Source organism: Dysidea avara, chromosome 13 (assembly GCF_963678975.1).
Source record: "Dysidea avara chromosome 13, odDysAvar1.4, whole genome shotgun sequence".
NCBI lineage: Eukaryota > Metazoa > Porifera > Demospongiae > Dictyoceratida > Dysideidae > Dysidea > Dysidea avara.
Window position 1 is genome coordinate 3,053,729 of NC_089284.1, and position 22,645 is coordinate 3,076,373.

At 38.2% G+C, this 22,645-nt stretch overlaps 1 protein-coding gene across 1 annotated transcript; it reads right to left on the reverse strand.

The window, feature by feature from the left end:
- Positions 1-4,926: 4,926 nt before the first annotated feature.
- On the reverse strand, positions 4,927-20,935 carry LOC136243267 (uncharacterized). Its single transcript, XM_066034792.1, has 2 exons — positions 20,844-20,935; positions 4,927-9,442 (listed from the first exon to the last, which is right to left on the reverse strand). The coding sequence occupies exons 1-2, from the start codon at positions 20,861-20,863 to the stop codon at positions 5,188-5,190; spliced, it is 4,275 nt and encodes a 1,424-aa protein (XP_065890864.1). The 5' UTR covers positions 20,864-20,935; the 3' UTR covers positions 4,927-5,187.
- Positions 20,936-22,645: the final 1,710 nt, after the last annotated feature.

Consider the following 22,645-nt stretch of genomic DNA (forward strand, 5'->3'; position numbering starts at 1 on the left):
CCACTACAAACAGCTCTAGGCAGTGTTATTCTCCACACTCTCCTCAAGCATGCATGTACATCAAAAGATATTGATTACCTTGCTTTGAGGTGCAAGCTTAGGAGGCAAAAGGGAGAAAGAATTAGGAGAAATTCTTGTGGCCCATTAAGAAATTTAACTATGTGCTAACCAGAAAAGTCATGTAATAATTGTATCAGACACATAAACAATGGATATAGCTGAAAAGAGCAAGGGAAAGAACTATACGTAATAAGCTCTTCTGAGAATTGATGAGTGATGGTCAAAGTTATACTTGCAGGATGATCTTTTTGAATGTGGGAAAGAAAAGTCAACATCAATGTATCCTTTGGAATTCACTAAAGCTATATGTGACCCAGTCTGAGAAAGTCGGTCTTATCGCCCATGTCAGCAGATTCGATTTTTCACCCAGGACACAAAGCTACATGAATAAACTATTTAATTCCACAATCAAAATCAGCTAGACTTGAGTGGTCTGGTTTTGCTGGCTGCTTTTCCCAAGCCCAGTGGCGATCCGTACGTGTGGTGTGGGGCCTTAATGGAGCTCTGGTCAGCCTGGGGATGACTGTATGTGGCTGTACAGCTCTGTGGTGTTGAATAAGCACCTCTGCTGTGAATTTCTTTTTATTTTAGCCAGTTTTGAGACCTAAATGGCCCAAAACTTGCATCCCTTGGCCTTCCCTTTCAATTTTTGAACACCATCTAATTCCACAATCAAAATCAGCTAGACTTGAGTGGTCTGGTTTTGCTGGCTGCTTTTCCCAAGCCCAGTGGCGATCCGTACGTGTGGTGTGGGGCCTTAATGGAGCTCTGGTCAGCCTGGGGATGACTGTATGTGGCTGTACAGCTCTGTGGTGTTGAATAAGCACCTCTGCTGTGAATTTCTTTTCATTTTAGCCAGTTTTGAGACCTAAATGGCCCAAAACTTGGCCTAATTCATCCCTTGGCCTTCCCTTTCAATTTTTGAACACCATCTTGCCCGCCTTCCAGGGCCCCACCCAATTTGCAGCTCGCCTGATACAGTCAACCTCGGTTTTAAAACTATCTAAAATGGCGGGAAACTTAGTTGTTGGCTACTTGCACAGTGGATGCTCTGGAAGGTAAAGAATTGGGGTAAAACGTGTGAAAATTTGGTACACATAGCTTCAACCATTGGCAAATTACAACACACTAAATACTTAAAACCGGCATTTCTCGATACTTTTAAATAGGCGATAAGCCCGGTTTTCTCAGACTGGGTCACATATACTGCATAGTGAAAAATGATTGTGACCAGTGTATAAACTGTAATTACAATCAAATCTCTTTGTAATTTCAGCACATGCATGCACAGCTATATATCTCACCAATGTGCCAAATATCTTGGATAAAATTCTACATGGAACAATTATATTTGTGCTCTGCAACAACATTTATGTGTAATCATTGCCTACAACTACAAAGTTTCATAGTAATGGTGCATGGTAAAGAATTTAGGCTAATAGTGAAGACTTATTTGAATGTTTTTGGCCACTGGCCACTGTAAAGCTCTAATAATAATAAATGGTTTAAAGGAAGAAAATTCGTCCTTCCTGGATGTGGCGCCTAATTATACATTGGGTGGCCTGCAGTTTGAATTCTGGGGTTGGATGGATTTCTTTCCTTTCTTTGTTCCATTTTCTGTTTCATCTTGTTCTGTTAGCTACTGTAGGTTAAGTATAATGTTTAAGTCTGTAGTTCTTGTTTGTTAGGTTAGGTAATCCAAAGACTGCAGCTCATGTTGCTGTCAACCTTCAGTGCTGGCCACTGTAAAGCTCTAATAATAGTAATAAATATATAATAAATCCATTGAAGGTTGAAGTTTCTAATTAAGAATGCTACAATATTTGCTGGATTGCAGGTATCATATCACATAGCCAGGCTCTGGTATACTGCTTATCATGATTGCTTAGTCTTCTTTTCTACAATAACTGTCAGGGAAATAATTGCATGGTGACCATGCATCGCAGCTAATACTGTACTTGAACCTTGATTTGTAAAATCCTACATTTTTATCTACCATTGCAGTTACGCATAAAATATTTTGCCTGTCAGCATATAGCATAGGAGTTTATCCCTTTGTTTTCTCCTAAGCAGAGTCTAGCTGCATTAACTACAGAAGGTGATGACTTGTCATATCACTATTATGCATTTATGCTGCATACTTAGGCCAATGAAACTTGATTACCAGTTTCTCGCTCAGATTTTTGAAAATTTGATGCGGGCGGGCGGTTATTATTCATTATTCATTATTTTTCCAAAAGCACAACACATATCCAAACATGAAGATTTCTGCCAAAAAACAGTGAGATCTACACTGATTACTCTTGCATTAAATAGTTAAAGTACGTTACTAATCTATAACAAGTGATTTTTCCATTAGAGTATAGCTGATTGCTCTATTAGAGTAAAAGTGACTGTTCTATTAGAGTATTTTGATCTGAAATACCAATAATGAAATTCCATGCGGGTGTATCAAAAGCATGCGGGCGATGACGCGAAACTGCTAATCAAGTTTCATTGGCCTTATAGAAATGTATATTTTTATTTAATTCACCACGAGGATGAAGTTCCATGTGTAGCAAAAAGCAGAACAGTTTAATGCTTTTTGTGCTGACCTCCATGCATAGAAAGCAGATGCCCATCCTGTACGACTGTGAAATATATACATTAACTGTGAGAATCAATGATCTTCCTATAATTGTTCAAATGTTGGGTATTGCTACTGACCCCCATGGCACAAAAGCAATCCAGGCATTATTTTCAATTTAATTTATACATTGCTAGATGTCAACAGTGTGCCCAACACAGGGGTGGATCTTAGGGATTTCTGCATGAGGTTTTCAGAAACTGGTCATGAATATTCAGGAAATTAAAATTCATTTGCAAAGGCTCAGATCTCTAATAGAACAGCTAACCATCCTAGTAGAACATGCAGTCACATTTAGTTTACCCCTACCAACACATGTACAATACCTTGGAGTGCTTATGACCTGAAATTTTTCTGGAGGCATGCCCCCATGCAAATCCCCAGACTGTGTTCATTGGATGTTTATTGTATGTATGCTTCATATTGTCTACTGATATTTCATATTTGCAACCTTGTTGGAAAGAAATCCAATCAATTGATTCTATATGCACATGTAGCTATGGCAAAACAGGCATTACCAAGACAACTACTATATTGTACTTGAGTAATGGTTTCAGAATGCAAACTCATGAGCAAAACTTAACACTTTGATCATGCATGTGATAAAAAATCTTTCAGTTGGTCGTGAAACAATTTATTTTGTATGCATGCAAACAGCACACCAAAACAAGGATGGTGATAGTCAATTTTTGGTCCAAACAAGTAGAATTTAGCTAAGGCATGTAAGATTTCTAAATGGAAATCCTGTGACATCTGAACAACTAAAAGATATACACCTTAAGGTTACGGGATACCGCAAACCCACATGTACACTATAAATCATTTTTCATGATTTTGGGCTTTGATTTTTCCTATTCCAATGTTACCAAACATTTATGCATTCTTAACTTCTCATTAATTGACATGGAACTTAGATATTGTTATGGAAACATGAGCTGTCCCATGTCAACTGATTAGTGAAAACTATGAACCAAAAATCAGACCAATGAAGAACCATGAGAACTTATTAACAGTTCTAAGGTTTGAAGAGCATCAATAATATTGTGAGGGACTGACGAGAGGATTTGTGAATAATGTGTCTAGTTGCTGAAATATGGCAACAAAATGGCCTAAAACAAGACACTGTGGTCACAAAATTATTTTTTAAATTCATATCACAAGCACCAGAAACATAATTTCTTACAAACCACTCCATCAGGACCTAGACAAGAAGCCTAACTAGTCATTTGTTAGTACTAAATGTTAACAATTTGTTTGACAGCCCTGATTTTTTGTTTAGAAAAATATCGCCATTAGTGAGCAAAACTACGCATGCGCCTACAGGTGCGCCAGTTGCTAAGCAATTGGTTGCTAAGTGTGTTGTTTCTATGTTATCTTCTACTGTTACATGTGTTTTCTTGTACCTTGTACCTGTCCAGTCAGCCCGCTATTATTCTCCCAACAGTTTAAGCCTTTTACCAGCTGATACACAACACAACAAGTACGCCTTAATTACATAATAAAAAAATTGTTCGACAGTCGCTCGCTATCCTGTAACCGACCTTATTGCTGCTGTTTAGGACATTTCATATAGATCACAGAATAATGACTGGACAGCATACGATCTACAAACTTTGTACTATTATATCAAACTTCTATATATTGATTTAGTAGCTCACTATTGAATTAAATAATGCATCAAAATTGTTTGAAGTTCTTAGGAGTGATTTTCTAATGTTTGTACTACCTTTGTATGCACAGTGCATATGTTGTTCACTTCTTCATTATGTTTCATGCAAGCAAGATATGTACTTATATATAGGCATCAGCCTATTATGCTTTTATGCTATGCTGCAGTGCTTAAAATTTTTACCTATTATGCTTATTATGCTCAAAAATTTTGCCACAGTTCCAATGTGTTGTTACTTTCTGTGGATAATGATAAACTTTGGCTTATGAACAACTGGTTAAATGTGAAAAGTACTCGTTGTGCATTAAGAATTGTAAACTATAATAACAGTGGTATGAGATAACTATTTAATGCTATATCAGTGGCATCAACTGTTTTATTATTGCAAGTCAACCTTTTCTGTGACATGCATTTTTGCTTACAGTATGACAATTATTCTGCCTATTATGCTAGCATTATGCTTGATGCTTTCAGCCACCTATTATGCTCAAAATTATGCCAGCATAATAGGCTGGTGCCTACTTATATAGCTTACTGATTGTGATTTTTTTTTGTCTTACCAATTGTAAAACAATACCATTAGTTCCATGACTATAAAAATATAGTTTTATAGACAATAGACTGACACAACTCTGATCAAAAATTAAAGTTAAGGTAGTAACTACACTTGTGAGGAACTAAGAATTGGCGCTTTTGTCAGTTGTGTCCACATTTACCCAAAATTTGGTCTTGAGATCTAATGCAGTCATATAATGCAGCACAATTAGCAGCAAGTTAATATAAAGAGTACCTATAGATCATACGATACAACTACATGGAACAAAGGAGGTAGCTAAATAGTAAATCTGTTACGATGCTTCTTCAGATGGTCAACTCCAGTTGGACTTGATACATGACTGTCATCAGTAACAAGCTGGTCATGCCATTGAACAGGATGATTCATTTCTACATTTCTTCCATCATTCTCATTATCAAAATGATTGCCTTGTTCATCATCATCAACGTCATCTTGATCATCAACATGATTAACTTCTTCATCATGACCATCAATCTCATCAACATTTTCATCATCTTCAGAGTTATTGTTACTGCTATCATCTGTGTCTAACAAACGTGCTGGCATTGCATCATCATCATCTTCAGTAGGAACAGCTTGATATGATGTGGAAAGTTGAAACAAGAAAATCTTTAACCTGTTGATACGTGGAAAACACCACTTCATTGTATGACAGGAAACAAACACTAAAAAGTATATCAATGGAATGTACAGTAATATCAGTTGAATCCACAATGATGCTTGTGGTGTGGACAAGTATACTTCAACATTGAATAAATTGTACAGTGCTATTCCATTAGTGGCTGCAAGGATAGCAAAAATAAAGCCATCCAATATGTTGTACTTCTTCTTCTTGTATGGTTGGCAGACACAGTGGATTAACATGACTGAGAGATAGAATCCTTGTTGGTAGATCAATCTTGTTGCCAACTTCCATGTAAATGTCAGAACTGCTAATGCCATAGCACGATACAAGAAGTATAAACCAGCAAAGAAACGGTATTTATTTTTATAGCAACTTTGAAAAGCATCAAAGAATGGAGTACACTTGTCCATTGGTTTAATGATCAACTTTTTGAACATCCACTTATCTTGGCAGTTCAGTTTAGTAATGAGGTTAGGAAGTAATGGATAAGACAGCAGTAGAAGTGGGGGTAGTAGTACAATGGTAAACAAAAACACAAATGCCACAGCAGCATAAGGTGCATGATCTTGATGCAAATAGTGCATAGTTCCATCCAGTCGAGCCACGTTCACCACAGGTTTGCCATGTCTACCATACAGTGTGGTTGAAGCCAATAATAGGCTGGTAACTACAGTTACTTTAGCATATGACAACACCAAAAATGTGGTAAGACCATGAATGATGGAATTTTTGATTGACCAACTTCGTCTAAACACAATGAACATTCTCTCTGCTTTTAAGATGCATCTTCTAAGCACATCAATATCAGAGAGCACTAGACGATTACTCAGCCATGGTATAATACTGTAGAATAGAATAAACAACACTACAGGGTAGAAGGCTGGAATATATTCTAATATCAGCACATTCATGGTGGTATTAACTTTATACACACAAAACTTTGGTATGACTACTTCAAAGAAATTCAAGTTCCATAGACCATAGGGGAAGTAATACACACTATAAAATTGTTGCTGCTCATCTTCTGTTAATCCAGTAATATTTCCACTGGCATACAGTCCTTCTGAGTTGATGATTTGACTGAAGAGTATGTAGGAGTTTAATGGACCATTTACTAAGCTTATATTAAAGAATATTATTACAAGCATGAAAATTGTAAAAGGAATGTATTTTAGTAAAATCAGTGATAGAATCCTGTGATCATTTAAACTAGTATCATTGTGATCACATTTGTAACATTCGAAAGTTGGAAATTTGGTACTCACATAATATCCAGGTTTGCATCTGCCACATAGTCTACGATGCCTATTATAGCACTGAGTTTTTGATACATTCATATCAGCTTCTTTTAAAAGCTCATTTGGAAGTTGATAATATGCACTAGTCTTGATGCAGTAACCCACTGGACAATCTGCAGTCACAAAGTTTAAGCTGTCATTTTCTCCAATGATGCCACCCCAAATGTGTGAATGCATATATGCTACCAATTCAGTTCGGTCACACTGGTACAATCCATAGTAACCATAAGTATCAGTATCCACAGTAGTGTCAGTAGTACAAGTACACTCACCAAAGATGCCTTTGTGAGGAGTAGCACCATTATGGCCTGTGTCAATGTAGGCCTCATCTATCACTTTAAAATAAAATCCCGGGGGGCATTTACTAAGAGTAACATTGATAGTAAAAGACCATGGTCGTCCATTTACTGTCTGTAACTGAATTGTTATATTTGTTGCATTCTCACATATACCATAGAGTTTAACTTTATTGTCTGAGATGTATTTGGTGGTACTGTCAACTAGTGAGACATCAGGATTTAATGTTTGCACAAAGAACACTGGGTTTACCTTATTACCAACTTCATCCAGGGAAGTGATGTTTAACTGATACAGCTTGCCTGGTGGTATCCGCACTGGAGTACGTTCATTGACAGAAAAAATAATGTAAATAGCATCTGTTATAGAATTATCGGCAGTCTGAGAGTGCGGATCATCATTGTAATGAAATATTCCTTTAAATATTGAGTCAACAATTGACTGGTCAACATTGCTACTACCAGGGAGGTTTCCCCATACACAGGGTAATAGCGTGGTAGAAAATATTGACTTATTTTGTAAGTCATAGTTATATTCAAATTGTATGGTAGCATTCCAGTTGGACTGTTCTGCACTTGTGTCATAATAGAATAGGAAACACTTTTGGGTACTGATGAAATCTCTTTCACTGTTTGAAACATAATATATAGCTCCTCCTTTGCTGTATGCTTGGTTAGCCGTAAATTTCAAGTTGGCATTATAGCCCAATATGAGAAATGCATTACCCAACAATGCAATAGCACCTCCATTAGTACCAACATTGTGATCAAATGTCGTCATGCTGTTATTACTAAATGTAAAGTGTGTTGTAGATCCTGCTAAGGCACTACCAGTGTTGTTCATGAACATATTGTGACCAGTAAAATTAATGGGTAGGTTATCAGAATAAATAGCTCCAACACCGACGGGTGTTTTAGAATTATTTGAATAATGGTTGGAATTATTTGTGAACTGACAATTTTTGATAATAGCAACTGGGGTAATACCTAATGGAAAGGGATGAGCTGTTATGTCAATACCACTTCCTGTTCGAGCTGTGTTTCCAATCCATGTACAGTTTATGAATTGAATTGTATTGGTAGCAATGACCTGTGCATCCTCTTTAGTTATTTTATAAGATACCCCTCCTCCATAATAAGCTGAGTTGTTGTGAAAGACACAGTGTTTTACTGTGATGTGATTTGAAGTGACATTCATTTGTGACCGTGCATCAGTAAATAGAAGAGCAATTCTCATACCTCCTCCACCTGTATTGACAGATAAAAGAGTGTCACTAAAAGGACATATATTGTTAACGAAATTACTATTCCAAATAAAAAGGCAATTTCCAGCAGAATTATCAACTATGTCGGAATGAAATCCAGCTCCCCAAATTGCATAATTGTCGCTAAAGTGGCAGTAGTCAATGGTAATACTATTGTTGATGGCAACACCTTTTAGAAACACAGAAAGGCCTCCACCTCGACCAAACTGTTGGTTGCCAAAACCATAGGCAGTGTTAGCGTAAGTTGTAGTATTAGTTAGCAGTAAACTAGCTGTAGCATTGTTTGATTGGAATGTGCAATTGTAAAATCTATACGATGCATTAGCATGTATTTTAATTGAGTTACAAGATGTATTTGGCAATCCAGCTACACCTGGTGTACAGTAAGTAAGCTCCACCGAGAATCCTCCTCCTCCAGGGTAGTATAGTACCTCATGTTTTGGGACTGAGTTATTGCCAAATAAGGAGTTGGTCACACTAACACTTCCAGTCACATCATACATGGCAACTCCCATTCCAATACTGTTGTTAACTATGACATCATCAATAATGACATCTTTAACATTCAAATAGTAGAGTGCAGCACGAAATGATAATGTTCCATTACCTAAACCATTTACTGTTGTACTATCTCTCTTCTGTCCACATCCCAATATGGCCAGTCCATTAATGGATATGTTATTAGAATCTACTAAGCCAAATCCACAGCCATAATCACACTGTACTATAGTAACATCAGCACCGTTACCAGTAATGGAGACATGACTGAATGTTAGTGTAGTATTAGTAGTGTTGTGAGAATAATTTCCATTGAGAATATGAACAAGTGTATTATCTGTTATACCTTTCAGAGCTTGGTAGAGTGTTTTACAAGGATGACTACCATCGTTACTTGTACCACTGTTGATACATGAATCATCATCTTTACCATGATTACCATCCACTGTGATAAGCTTCTGTTGGCTTGGAGTGAACAGTACTAATACAGCCAGTACAGAGATGATAAGAATGTAATTCATGTCAGTCCTACAACATATAATAGTATAATATCCTGCAGGGCAAGTATAATACAATTATAGTCTATATTTCTTAGATAATCTTTGTTGTTGGCATCAAAACCTATGCATTTAACCCTTGAAAATGTTAAGCTATACAATAACATTAATTTTTTTTGCAGTCATAATTATTGAAGTATATATATACATATATATATATATTCTAACAGCACTGTTAAGGGTTGTATGTAAAATGAAGAATAATAAGTACATGGGACTAATACAAAAATTATTAATGTGTTGTCTCTTGGCTTACAAAATATCGTGCCGTATGAGTCACACCTTACTGTCATGACCAAGATTGCTATTATATTAAGGTGACATGTACAAGAGTTAGAAATTTTCATTATTCTCTCCTATTGATCTGCCTTCTTTGATCCCAGGCATAATTGAAATAATCAAGCTGTCAGCTATTTGACAGAGTAATTTCTGACCTGGTCATGCATTGCACACCTAAAAGAACATTCTGGACAATTGCACAATAGTGAACATGGGTGATCCAAGGGCCAAAAATGCTAGGCAAACTTGTGTGTGGGGGAGGGAGCTGGGGCTTGTTTGTTTCTCATAGTTTAAGTGTTTATCTGAGGAAGAATCTCACTCACTCATGCATACGAACAGACCAACAGAAATCAAAGTGCTTGATTCGGGACTTACAGTACAGTTAATTAACTCCATTACTTCTATATCAAAGGCCATCCCTTTTCCCATTGCCTAAACTCGCTGCACTCACATCAAGGTGGGCACCACCTCAAAATTAGCAGACTTATATATACATAGTAAAACTGCTTTCCAGATGGAAGTACTATCATCCTCTTATGTCTCTTTACTGTTGCTACTGTCAAGTTGAACTTGACATAAAACAATTGTATGTCATGAGGTGGAGAGGGTCCATTGGTGTTTCTTGTATTGGTGTAATGCATGGTGTAAAGTGTGGTCACCATACAGATTCAGGTCTTACCATCATCAACCTAAAAATCATTCTTCAATTGACTTGGCCTCCTTCAGCAAATTGGAGACTGTATTTCAATGATGATGCATTATGTGAGGCATCATGTGTGTATATAGTGTACATCACATCATATGTACCCTACACATATACATGTATCGATAAAATCAAGCATGTGCATGGGTGGAAGCATATTAGCTATTCTCCATATGGAGAATATACAGGGGCAAGCTTTCATGCATGATCCTAGCAGTTGAAAAGCATTGGAGGGTAGTCTTTCATAGCCAAACCATTGTTTCTTCCATGTCCTTAAAAACAGAAAGCACACACTACACACACGCGTGCGCACTACACACACATAAGCAAAGCCTAAAGCAAAGCCTACGGCAGCCGTACAAAGCACAGCTATTAATGACTTTGAAAGAGAGCTCGAGTGTGTTGCTAGATATTACTATATTAACATTCCAGATGCTGTTAGTATAGCAACCTTGCAAAATGTGGGGCCTTGATATGGTCTCACGATAGGGGTGTGGCTATATCATGCATGTAACCTACAAACACACCAGTGTAATATTCAGTCTGAACCCCAATAGTTATAAACATAAATGCTTATTATATGTTGCATAATTGCATAGTACAGTTAGTTATCACCTTACTACGTCATGTAGATTCTTGTTTACTTGATTCATAATTTATGCCTGGTGAAGCAGTGCATATACTGGAAAGAATGATGCCAGACTTATTATAAAATTAACTGCGTGACTGAATAATCTCCCAACCATCAATTACTAAAAAGCATACACTTCATTTCCAGCTAAGTTGTGCCTGTTGTACAGTGTTACAGACAAAGAAGAAGCACCTCTACAACCAATCCACTCACTACGGAAATTACAGACGCTTTTCATAATAGCCAGCAAAGGAAGCCACCCATGAATCAACACCTACGTGGTAGCAAAGAAAGAAATGGGGCACAAACGAGAACATAAGTACGTAAGACCATGATGTATGTACTGTAGTTGAGGGAGTAGGTGAAATGGCATGTCTCAACTCAAACCTAAGCAGTGAAGAAATTGAGCCTGCAGCATTGAGTTATGCTTAGCTGAAGGTATGATTTAGTCAGCAGAAACTTGTATAAAACATAATTAATTTAACAGCATTTTGAGTCTCACTGAAAACACATTCGGGTTTTATTTTTGCTATCGCGAAGGAAAAGTGAGGCTGGTTTTCAAGTGATACTTTCTGACAGGGAAAAAGCCAATCTACATGGTCCTTGCTATCAAACAGTAGTACTTGTTATCCCCCCAAAAATGACATGTGCCGCTTAAAATGCCACCTTCAAAAATCATCCTTATGCGATGAAAATCACCTTTACAGAATAATATTAGTTCATCTAACATCAAATACTGCATTGAAAACCAGAAACACCAATAGGCAGCGAAATATAGAATGTCTTTTAAAAATCACCAAAATTCAGATTTTAGTCTGACTGCCTGCCTGCCAGCCGCCTGACCACAGTCGCAAGCCTAGAGGCCAAACAAACTAGCGCATGGCCTCCATTTTACACTACAATAACAAACTCACCAGTGGGATGTGCCTTTTGGGGTTCCAACGAGTTTGTGCCCTCTGCGCCTTGTCTTTCTTTTCATCTTCAACCAGGATGATTGTTTTCATCTTGCTGCCACATTGAGACATAAATTTTTTTCTATCAACACTTTCTCTGAGAAGCATATTTAGATGCCACAAACTTATTTAAGCATTTACACTCAGTAGATACCTGTAACTTCACGATAGGTTCAATGCCACGCCTATTAATTAATTAACACAATCTTGGTTGATTAATAATGATCGAGCACCAAACGCCTCTTAACAGTCTATCACGATACACCCGTTATCATTGGCCTAGCTGTATTCATAATGCTAAAATATGAAATAGTGATCATCCTTGGTAGGTGAAAGGCTGACTCAAGATATATCTAATACAGCAGTCGCTGATAGAACAGTCACACGTGTATTAGCTGTATGATATAGCAAAAAACCAAACAATCTAGTATATTAAATTTAGTAGAGATCCAAGTGATAAAAAGTAGTGAAAAAAGAGATGAAAGATGGTAGTAAAGCACAACTCGGTGGGAAAATCCCTACTTTGGCATGGATTGTTATAGCATGCCAATGTAGGGATATTCCCACTGAGCTGTGCTGTAATACCATTATTCATCTCTTGTTTCACTACTTTTTATCACTTGGATCCCTACTTCATTTTTAAAATACTAGCTATAGTACAGTACTAGCATAAGCATACTGTATGATGATACATAAAATTTCTAATTTTTCTGTACACTTGTGTGTTTACTTTTTAATAGCATAATTAGTGACTAGTGAACCAGCACAAAAGTGCATCAAAGGAAGAATGGCAAGCAACACATTATAAATTTAATAACATGACTGTTGTAGTACTTCATTCATGTTGACAGGCTGTGTGTAGCTGAAGCAGGACTTAAACGTCCACTATAGTATAGCTGCAGGTGTAGATGACTTCCCTTGTGTCATTGCTATGATCCTTACTACTGAAATGTAAAATTTCTTTACACTTGTCAGTAGCAACATCTGAATGTATGTTCCTATGTCCAAGTTTATACAGTACAGAACTATTCTCACCATGTTTGGTCAACATTATCTTGGTGAGGGTATTTTGCTTCGGCCACCATAGACTTTGGTTGTAAAATCACCATGGTTTGTAGACATTTCTCAACACAAAAAGAGCTTTCTTTTGGCACCAGGCTACAGTATGGTGAAATTCACTGCCATCTAGGTTATTTGATGACATCACTAATGTCATAATGGTCTGCTTAAATACCTACATGACTCATCCTGAACTTTTATTTTTACTACGGTTGTAATAGTTTTTATGTGTTGTGTGTAGCTTTGTATATAGTGCTGTTATGTATGTGTTTGTAATGCTATGTGTACTCCAGTATGGAAGAATGGCTTTGCCGAGTACTTGGAGTTTAAATAATAAATAAATAATACAAGTATGTATAGTTTGTTTTCTATAATAATACGCGCCCCAACTATCAATTGCTAAGATTCCGCCATATTCCACCCCATTATACAACATTACAAATGAAGAACAGTATGAGAAGTGCATCTGCAATCAATCCACTCACTATGGAAATTATGAACAATTCTTGTGATAGCTAGCACAAAAGCCATTACTGCACTACCCATGAATCAATACCTACATGGTAGTGGTGAAAGAAATGGGACTTTAGAGGAAAACCAAGGTACGTAAGGCTGCAGTGTAGTCGCTGCAGCCGAAGCAACATTAAACAGTTAAAAAGAAATCACAGTCAAGTTTTGCTTGGCTGAAGGCATTATTAGTTAGGTAGTCAATTACTAGAAATTTTTTAAAAATTTAGAACTTGTTGGAAGGGCTTGGATCGCATTTTAAAGAATTTTTATGCCTAACCAATATTGCCGAGCTGGTGTAAAGGAAAATGAGGCTGGTTTTCAGCTAGGTGATATATTTGGACAGCTGAGAAAGTCCAAACCCAAACCTCCATGATACCTTCTACACAGCACTACCGTTGATACCAAACATTTTAGTGAAGGGATGGAAAGCTGTAAAGTGTACCATTAAAGACAAAATTAGAGGGGGTGGGCTTTTTTAGGGCTTCCTAGCATGGATAATCAAGAAGGGCATATCTGTGGTTTGTGTGTGTGTGTGTGTGTGTGTGTGTGTGTGTGTGTGTGTGTGTGTGTGTGTGTGTGTGTGTGTGTGTGTGTGTGTGTGTGGTGTGTGTGGTGTGTGTGGTGTGTGTGGTGTGTGTGGTGTGTGTGGTGTGTGTGGTGTGTGTGGTGTGTGTGGTGTGTGTGTGTGTTTGTGTGTGTGTGTGTGTGTGTGTGTATGTGTGTGTGTGTGTGTGAGAGAGAGAGAGAGAGAGAGAGAGAGAGAGAGAGAGAGAGAGAGAGAGAGAGAGAGAGAGAGAGAGAGAGAGAGAGAGAGAGAGAGAGAGAGAGAGAGAGAGGCAAAATCCAGTTATACTTCCACGTGGTGCCTGACGGGCAACAGCTTTGCCAGCTAACATAACTGGTACACAGTGTTTTTTCTTGTGTGGTGTTCGTTCTGGCTTGTCAGTACCCACACAAAGAACTCTGTGTTTTGCACTATTGCGATTTTGCAAGCCCTTAGTGTTTTTCACTCTCTCTTGTACGAGTAGCTGAGTTGATGACAGGTGGTCATTTAAGAGCTGCTGGTTGTTCTCACAACCATCGCCATTTCTGGCTTAACATGTGCAGCTGGAACTTATGTTGACTTGTTGAGTCTGAGGGCTCTGTTGCTACTGTATCTACTAGAAGAGGTGTCCAAGTTGATCGGAAGGTCAACTTCCTGGTGGGAGAACTGCGTCGATTTAATATGAGTATTACTGGGATTAGTAAAACAAAATGGTTTGGTCAAGGAGTCTATGAGGTGGATGCGTTTGTGCTGGTCCATTTTGGCAGACCCATACCAGCAGATGGTGAACCTGTGCAAAGGAATGAAGGTGTTGGCATTGTTTTAAACTCTGCTATGGCTACAGCTTGGAGGAGTTCAGGGGAGTCTTGGAGAACAGTTAGCTCTAGAATTATTAGTGCTTGTATCCAGCTTCAAGGATATAATTCAAGTATTGTCAAAAATGAAGTGTTAACATTTATTTGACTATAATTAGTGTGTATGCTCCCACTTTTCACTCCCCTCAGGAGCAGAAAGATCAGTTTTATGATGACTTGATGTGTACAATCAACTTTGTGTGTCAAGATGACTTGTTGCTAGTCATAGGTGATTTTAATGCAAGGGTTGGATCCAGTCATGTTGGACCGGACATGAATGGAATGGTGTTAGGGGTAACCATGGAGTTGGTAATGTTACTAGCACTTTTGACGTTTTGAGCTGTAAATGGTTTAACCGTAATGAACACTTGGCATGAGAAGAAGGATAGGTATAAGTACATATGGCTACATCCAGGTAGCAAGATGTGGCACTGTATTGACTATATTTTGATGAGACAATCTCAGAGAACTTTCTGTCGAGATGTTTCAGTTATCCGTAGGGCTGACTGCTGGACTGATCACAAATTATTATGAGCCAAGATCATTCTACAACCCAAATCTCTGGTGGCTCGACAACATGTGAGATATCATTTTACTGGTTACAAGTTGAGAGACAGGAATGTGGGTATTGCTTCTAAAGAGGAGGTTATTGAAAGGGTTACATCTTTGTGGAGTGATGATCTGTCTACTGAAGAGAAGTGGAATGTTATAAGTAATTTGTGGCTGATGCTCAAGGGATTCTTGGTGAGGACTGTTGTCAACAGCCAGATTGGTTTAAGATAGTGCTGCTACTCTGCAGCCACTGATTGTATTGCATAATTCTCTTTTTAAGTAATGGTTGTGTTCTCAGAGTCATCAAGACTGGCAGCGATATGTTACCATGAGGAGAACTGTTGCCAATTCTGTAAAGAAGGCAAAGAATGATTAATTCTAGCAGAAGGCTAAAGAAGTAGAGGATAAGGTGATGCAAAGTGTAGGTGCTTGGAAGGGCATCAGGGATATTCAAAGAGGGAGAGCTGATCTGTTGCCTACCAAACCTAAGATGATTAGGAATATTGGTAGTCTGTTCTGTACTACTCTGGCAGATAGTTTACAGTGATGGAAACAACATTTCAATGCTGTTCTGAACACTTTCAGCGTGTTCTCTGAAGATGTAATTAACTCTTTCCCTTCCTATGGTGTGTGTGATGAGTTAGATTGTGTACCCTCCCTCCAAGAGGTTAGAGATACACTGTCATTGATAGCAGGAGGTAAGGCTGGTGGCAGTAGTAGTATTCTTCCAGAGATGGTTAAGGTTTGTTGTGACGAGCTGTTGGGGTATTTGGTGCAGTTGTTTGGTAGTGTCTGGGAGAGTAAGGCTGTTCCACAGGGCTGGTGTGATGCATCATTGGTTTCTGTGCCAAAGAAGGGTGACTTGTCTTTGTGTGACAATTGGAGGGGTATCAGTTTGCTAGATGTGGTGGGTAAAGTTTTTGCTAAGATAATCCAACAACGCACAGGCAGTTGTGGAGGAGGTTGTAGCAGACTCTCAGTCTGGCTTTCAGTGCAATCATGGTTGCACAGACATAATTTTTTGTGCTTGCCAGCTAGTAGAAAAAGCCAGACACAAAGGCTTTTCTACTTGAAGAAGGCATATGATTCGGTACCTAGGGATGCGATATGGCTAATCCCTACCAAGTATCGGGTGCCTGATGCTCTGATCAGTCCCTGCATGAGAATATGCAAGTGAGAATTTCACTTGAGGGGAATTTGGATAGTATTAAGGTTTCAAATGGCTTGAGGCAGGGGTGTGTTCTTGCACCTACTTTGTTTATTTTGTTTTTTAATGTGATAGTGTGGTGTTGGAGGCAACAGTGTGCGCAACTTGGGGTCAAGTTTCTTTATAAGTGTGGAGGTAAGTTAGTTGGTGAGAGGACTAGAGCACCCTCAACATCTTGGATGACTGAGCTGAGCTTTGCCGATGCTGCTATAGTGACAGGACCTTGTTAAAGCCACTGAAGAATTAAACAGCATTGTGACAGCTTGTGATCTAACTATTAGTGTACCAAAGACCAAGTTTTTAGTAGCAAGAAATGGTGTTGTTCAAAGTGATTTGGAGCCCATTGCTGTTGAACGATTTTATAACATCTGTAACATCTTTCTGTTATCTTGGCTCTCTTTTGGAATCCCATGGTGGAGTTCAGATGGAATTAAACACTAGGATATCTCGTGCTGCCAGTGTTTTTGGAGTACTCAGAATGTCTGTATTCAGTGACCATATGCTATCTTTAACAACAAAGAGCATGGTATACCAAACTGTTATGCTGCATGGGTGTTCTGCTATATGCTGTGGAAACTTGGCCTGTGAAGCAGAGGGAGGTAAGAACTTTAGAGACTTTTCACCATCACTGTTTAAGAACATTGTTAGGTATATCACGATCTTTGCAGATTTCCCAGCATATTAGTAACGAGGAAGTGAGGAATACAGCTGGTATGCCTGTACCATTGGCAGAAATGATTTCTTGTAGAAGATTGCATTGGCTGGGTCACATTGCTAGGATGAGTGATGATGATCTTCCCAAGCAGTTGTTGTTTGGGTGGTTGCCATAACGACATCCACAACATGGGGCTAAGCTTCGCTGGCATGACAGAGTGCGAAGGGATTCAAAAACTTTTAACATTGATAAGGCAAGGTGGTACACAATGGCACAAGATAGGCAGGAGTGGCGTAGGATGTGTGAAAGAGGCTCACCAGTGAGTGATACAACACAAGAAGGCAGGATTTATTGTGATAGATGCAAGCGCAGTTTTAGTAGATCTCAGGACAAAACAAGACACAGGTGTGACAGTGTTAGATCGCGTCATGCAGTAAGTAATATGAGTGCTCCAGTCGTTTGCCATCAATGTCAACGAACGTTTCAGAGGCCCCAGGATATGGCAAGGGGCATAAGTGTTTTATGAACCGGTGTCTTATGGAGTTCACTCACTATCGCACATTATTTAGCTTTTCGTTATTTTTCAATCTTGAATGTACGTATAGATTAAGTGCTTAAAAAGAAGTGATGATCTGAGGTACAAGCTTACTCTCAAGTCAATGTAGTTGTCACCCATTGCAATGCTAATAAAGTGACACAAAGCAATTAAGTAAACATCGAATTTTGGCAGGACCAACTTGTCCAGATAGGAAACAATGACAGGTAGAAGTGTGTGAGACTGCATTTTCATATTTAGCCAACCAGTACACTTAACTATAAAACACTGGCCTGAATCTTGAGTTCCCCACACTCTTGGCTCATGCTGCTATTCTTGATTTCTTTAAGGTTTTTTCAAAGTTTTTATTCCATGATTACCGGCACAATATCCACTGCCATAGTTTAATGCAAAAGTTCACCTGTATATATACATGGGCAGTCAAAGAAGCAGAAGTACTGTGAACGAGTACACAGGTTAAACATGGTATGTTTATCCCTTTAGTGACATCTTCCTCAGGCGGTATGGCCTGTGAGGCTATTCATATCAAAACATATGTATGCGATTTGTCAAACCAAGCATTTTCAGGTAGTCAAAATTAAAATTTCCCAAAATGCCAATTTTATCCCAAATTAGCTATGCATTTAATAAGTCAAATATTTGTTTTGCAACCACCTTAGCTTGGCAAAACTGGCTGATCAAAAACCTCATCATTGCTTTCTTGTCCTTGTCCAATGCAAAATAGTTACATGTAGTTTGCAAAAATACTAATTTACATACAACCTCACCATATAAATTGAAAATTTAATTGCCTTGGTGGGAAAATCCCAAATTTATAAGTTGTTACCTTATATCATTCTATGCAGCGAAGGATGCTTACAAAGAGACCGACTGTACAATTGTTTAACAGGTTAGTTTACAGAGATATGTTGTAAAACATGCTAAAAACATGGGTGCTCTGAACACGTACTTTTCACAATACAAGGTCTCTTTCTAGTTTTCCCTTCATTACTATGCAAAAACCTACACACCAATCAAATCAGTTTCATCAAGGAATCTGATGGACCAAACCTCATGTCCAATAACCAATCTATACACAGACGTTATGGTGCCTTGTTTAGAAGACAGTAGGGCTGTGTGATAATAGTGATATAATGTGATTATCGTGATACGTATGTCATTATTGTGATAAAGATTATGAATTTTCTATTATCAATACCTCAAGATAATAGTAAATCTCTTGTATATAATAAAGCAGGCAGATGGTACTCTTGTGAGTAAGGTTGCGGTAATGCTGAAAAAGGTGATTTTTCCTAGAGATACTAGCCTTAAACAGTTATTATTACACAAAAGTATGGTTACTCTATGACAATACTTCATTATCGAGATAATATATCGTTTATCGTAATAAAAATGGTTTTTTTGTTATCAAAACTTATCAAGATATAGGTTTTTCATTATTACACAGCCCTAGAACAGTTTGTCCCCAGCAAAATAATGGCTTGAAAAAGCTGTAATGGAAACGGACCGCCTGCCCACATGCAAATATGCCTGAGTACAGGAAGGGGAAACAGAGAATTTATTTGAAGTGAAAGGGAAGCTACAGTGTGGACTTTCAAAACACCTTAGTTAATTGTTTAATTTTATGTTGAAAATTTAATTCAAAAAAATTGAAACTACTGTTTTGGTTGATGTATAGCTAGCCATTTACATTTTGCTCTTGCAAGCAAATTTTGCTATAATTACTGTCAACATCGGCACAAAATGCCAACTCTTGATGCATGCCTCTGTTTTCTAATAGTTGAACCAGGATCTGACCTGGATTCTTTTTAAACATTCTAGGTCAGTGCATCCAACCAACTGAATTCCATATAACTAGCCCTCTGTTTAGTTTATGAATTATGCAAAACCTTAAATTTTCTTCTATCATTCGGCAAGCTTAAAAGACCCATATTTTTTATCAATGATACTGCATGGGAAGATAGCATATGCGCTGCATGTGTATGCCCAAACAAAATTATAGGAGCCAGTGCCAACACACAGCATAGCGCGAGGCATACTAGTGAATGCAGGCCGCAGAGGCTAAAAAAGGAGCTAGTTGGCTAATTATGGCCAAAAAAAACTAGTTGTAAATGACTTATTGTAAATGGGCTAGTTGTAAAACTTATAGACAAAAATAGCCAGCTACACCACAGAAAAGTATAAACTCAAAGTTATACTGATGTGTTGTCACATATCTTTTGCTACTACAGAGATTTGACTATTATAAGTACCTCAAGATCTAATCTTAAAATATTGAGATAGCCATTTTCAAATTTTTTTCATTTCGTGGTCTATTCTTAGTGAAATTGCCTTACAATCTTAATTTTGTTTCTTACAGTTACTATAGCTACTGAAAATAAAACTCCACTAATACAAGGCTTACTTGTATTTAATTATATATGTAGTTCTTCAGCTTGCTACACTGTATTTTCTTAAATTACTTCCAGATCTCTCTAAAATTGCCTCCAGATTCAATCTTGGCACACTTATGTACCTGGTGGGGGTATGCCCAGACCTCATTAGTTAGTCAGAACTCCCTACTAAACTGTTTTTTCTCTTTAGACACTGGCACTTTGTCACACCGGCAAGTCCCGATCTGTACTTCAGTCGAGCTGTACTTTAACTGTTTGGACATCCATGGCAGTATACAGCACCAAAAGTATTTACTTCAAACACTAGCCAGCTATGTGTCCCCCCCCTCCCCTCCTCCCCGTTAGGGCCAGTTGTTACAAATAGTTGTTTAGCCACTGAGTGGTGGTAAAAAATTTCTACATGCGGAGTCGCACCATATTTTAATAGGTAGATCTATTCGTCAAGTACACAGTCACACACTCACTGAACAGTATACCTGAAAGTAGAGACATCCATATTCCCCGCGACTGTATTTAGACGACAGCCATCACAGCTGTACCAGTATTTACTTATATATGTGTCACTTATCACGTGCCAGTAAATTAGATAATAGGCGATTGTGGGTTTGGGAATCGCTCTTTTCACAACTGTTCATGACATTACGTCACTTAACTACAAGCGCCTGATGCCAACGAACATCGAAATGGCGCGCCCCCGATCACGTGAGCTGAGTGCATTAATGGTCAACCGTTTTTTTCCATAGATTATATATTCCTTATATATTCCCTACCAGGCATAGATTATAGGTAGGGAATATATAATCTATGCTTCAGGTCAGACCGTGGTGAGGAATTGCATATTCAGAGGAGGAGGAAGGTGAAAAAAGTGGGGGAGTGGGGCTCAAAATTATTTGAGCTGACACTTGTATGGAAGCTAGAGGCTTGTTCATGGTTGTAGTGATTACAACAGTGTGCTAAGCACACTCAGCATGCAAAGCATGCGTGCTATTTTTTATACTTATTAATGTTCAGCCTAACAGCCACAGCTGGATTACAGCCACCACGGACTTCCGGAACCTGGAACCCCCTCTGAATATTTCTAGTTGCCGCCACTGTCAATACATTTGCAAAATGTACTACTTTTTTTTAATTTTTTTTATTATTATTTTTATTATTAGCACTTTACAGTGACCAGCACTGAATGTCTGACTGCAACATGTGCTGCAGCCTTAGGATTACCTAACCTAATTTCAGGGACTTAGACCTAATGACTTTACTTACTGACTGATATAAGGTGTAACAGAAAAGGGGCCAAAGTAAGGAAAAAAATCCCTCCAACCCCAGGATTCGAACTGCAGGTCACCCAATGTCTAGTCGGGGCCACACTCAGTCTTCCTCCAGGAGGGATGGATTTTCTTCTGTAAACCTAAAGTATTTATCTTTACAGTGACCAACACTGAAGGTCTGACAGCTACACACACTGCTTATGCACGCACGTGCGTACACACACCCACAAAACACTACACGGAAGATTTACGCTTGATACTGTCATGGCACTGCATACACGTACACACCCTCATGTACATGTGAAGGTACAAAAAATGATTTTAAAACAATGTTTTCAAAATGTTTTTTTAAAAGTTGCAAATGTGATGTGCATGTGTTATAACGCAACTGAACTGCCTATTTTCCAGGAAGTGGTATTTTCATAATCTCATCTAAAATAAGTAAACTTGTCCCCTGACCATATATACGTATGTACGTTTAGGACTTTGGTATTACTTATGTTTTTGTTTTTTTAATAATTAAACTGTAGGTAGCTATTTGCAAACAAATTTACCAATAGCACTCAATGTAATCCCTTCTGCAAATTGGTCGCCTCAAAGGTGGTGAACATTTCCAATGACATGTATGTGGGGAAGAAACACAGACACCAGCAACTGACAAGCTTGCAAGATGACAGCAGCATTAGTGTTGTGGATCAACCACCAACGACTCTGATCATGTTGTATTTATTGTATATAGTCATTCAAGTCCTCTCAGCCGAGTACCAGTGTCTCATTCCTTCACTGAACTTACTCATTTATTCATGCCCTGCTCACTTTGTAAACACCAAATCCGGTGCCTGATCCTTGTTGGTTTGGTAACATGTTGGAATAAGGATAAGTTATCTACTGAGTCAAGAAAAGGTGTGATGTGACAATTGGTAGTGGGACCTGAAAGATATGACCAGGTGATTTCTTTAAAGTTAAAGTCATTAATGATATATTGTATCTACCACCTTTAGGCAACAGTGGCC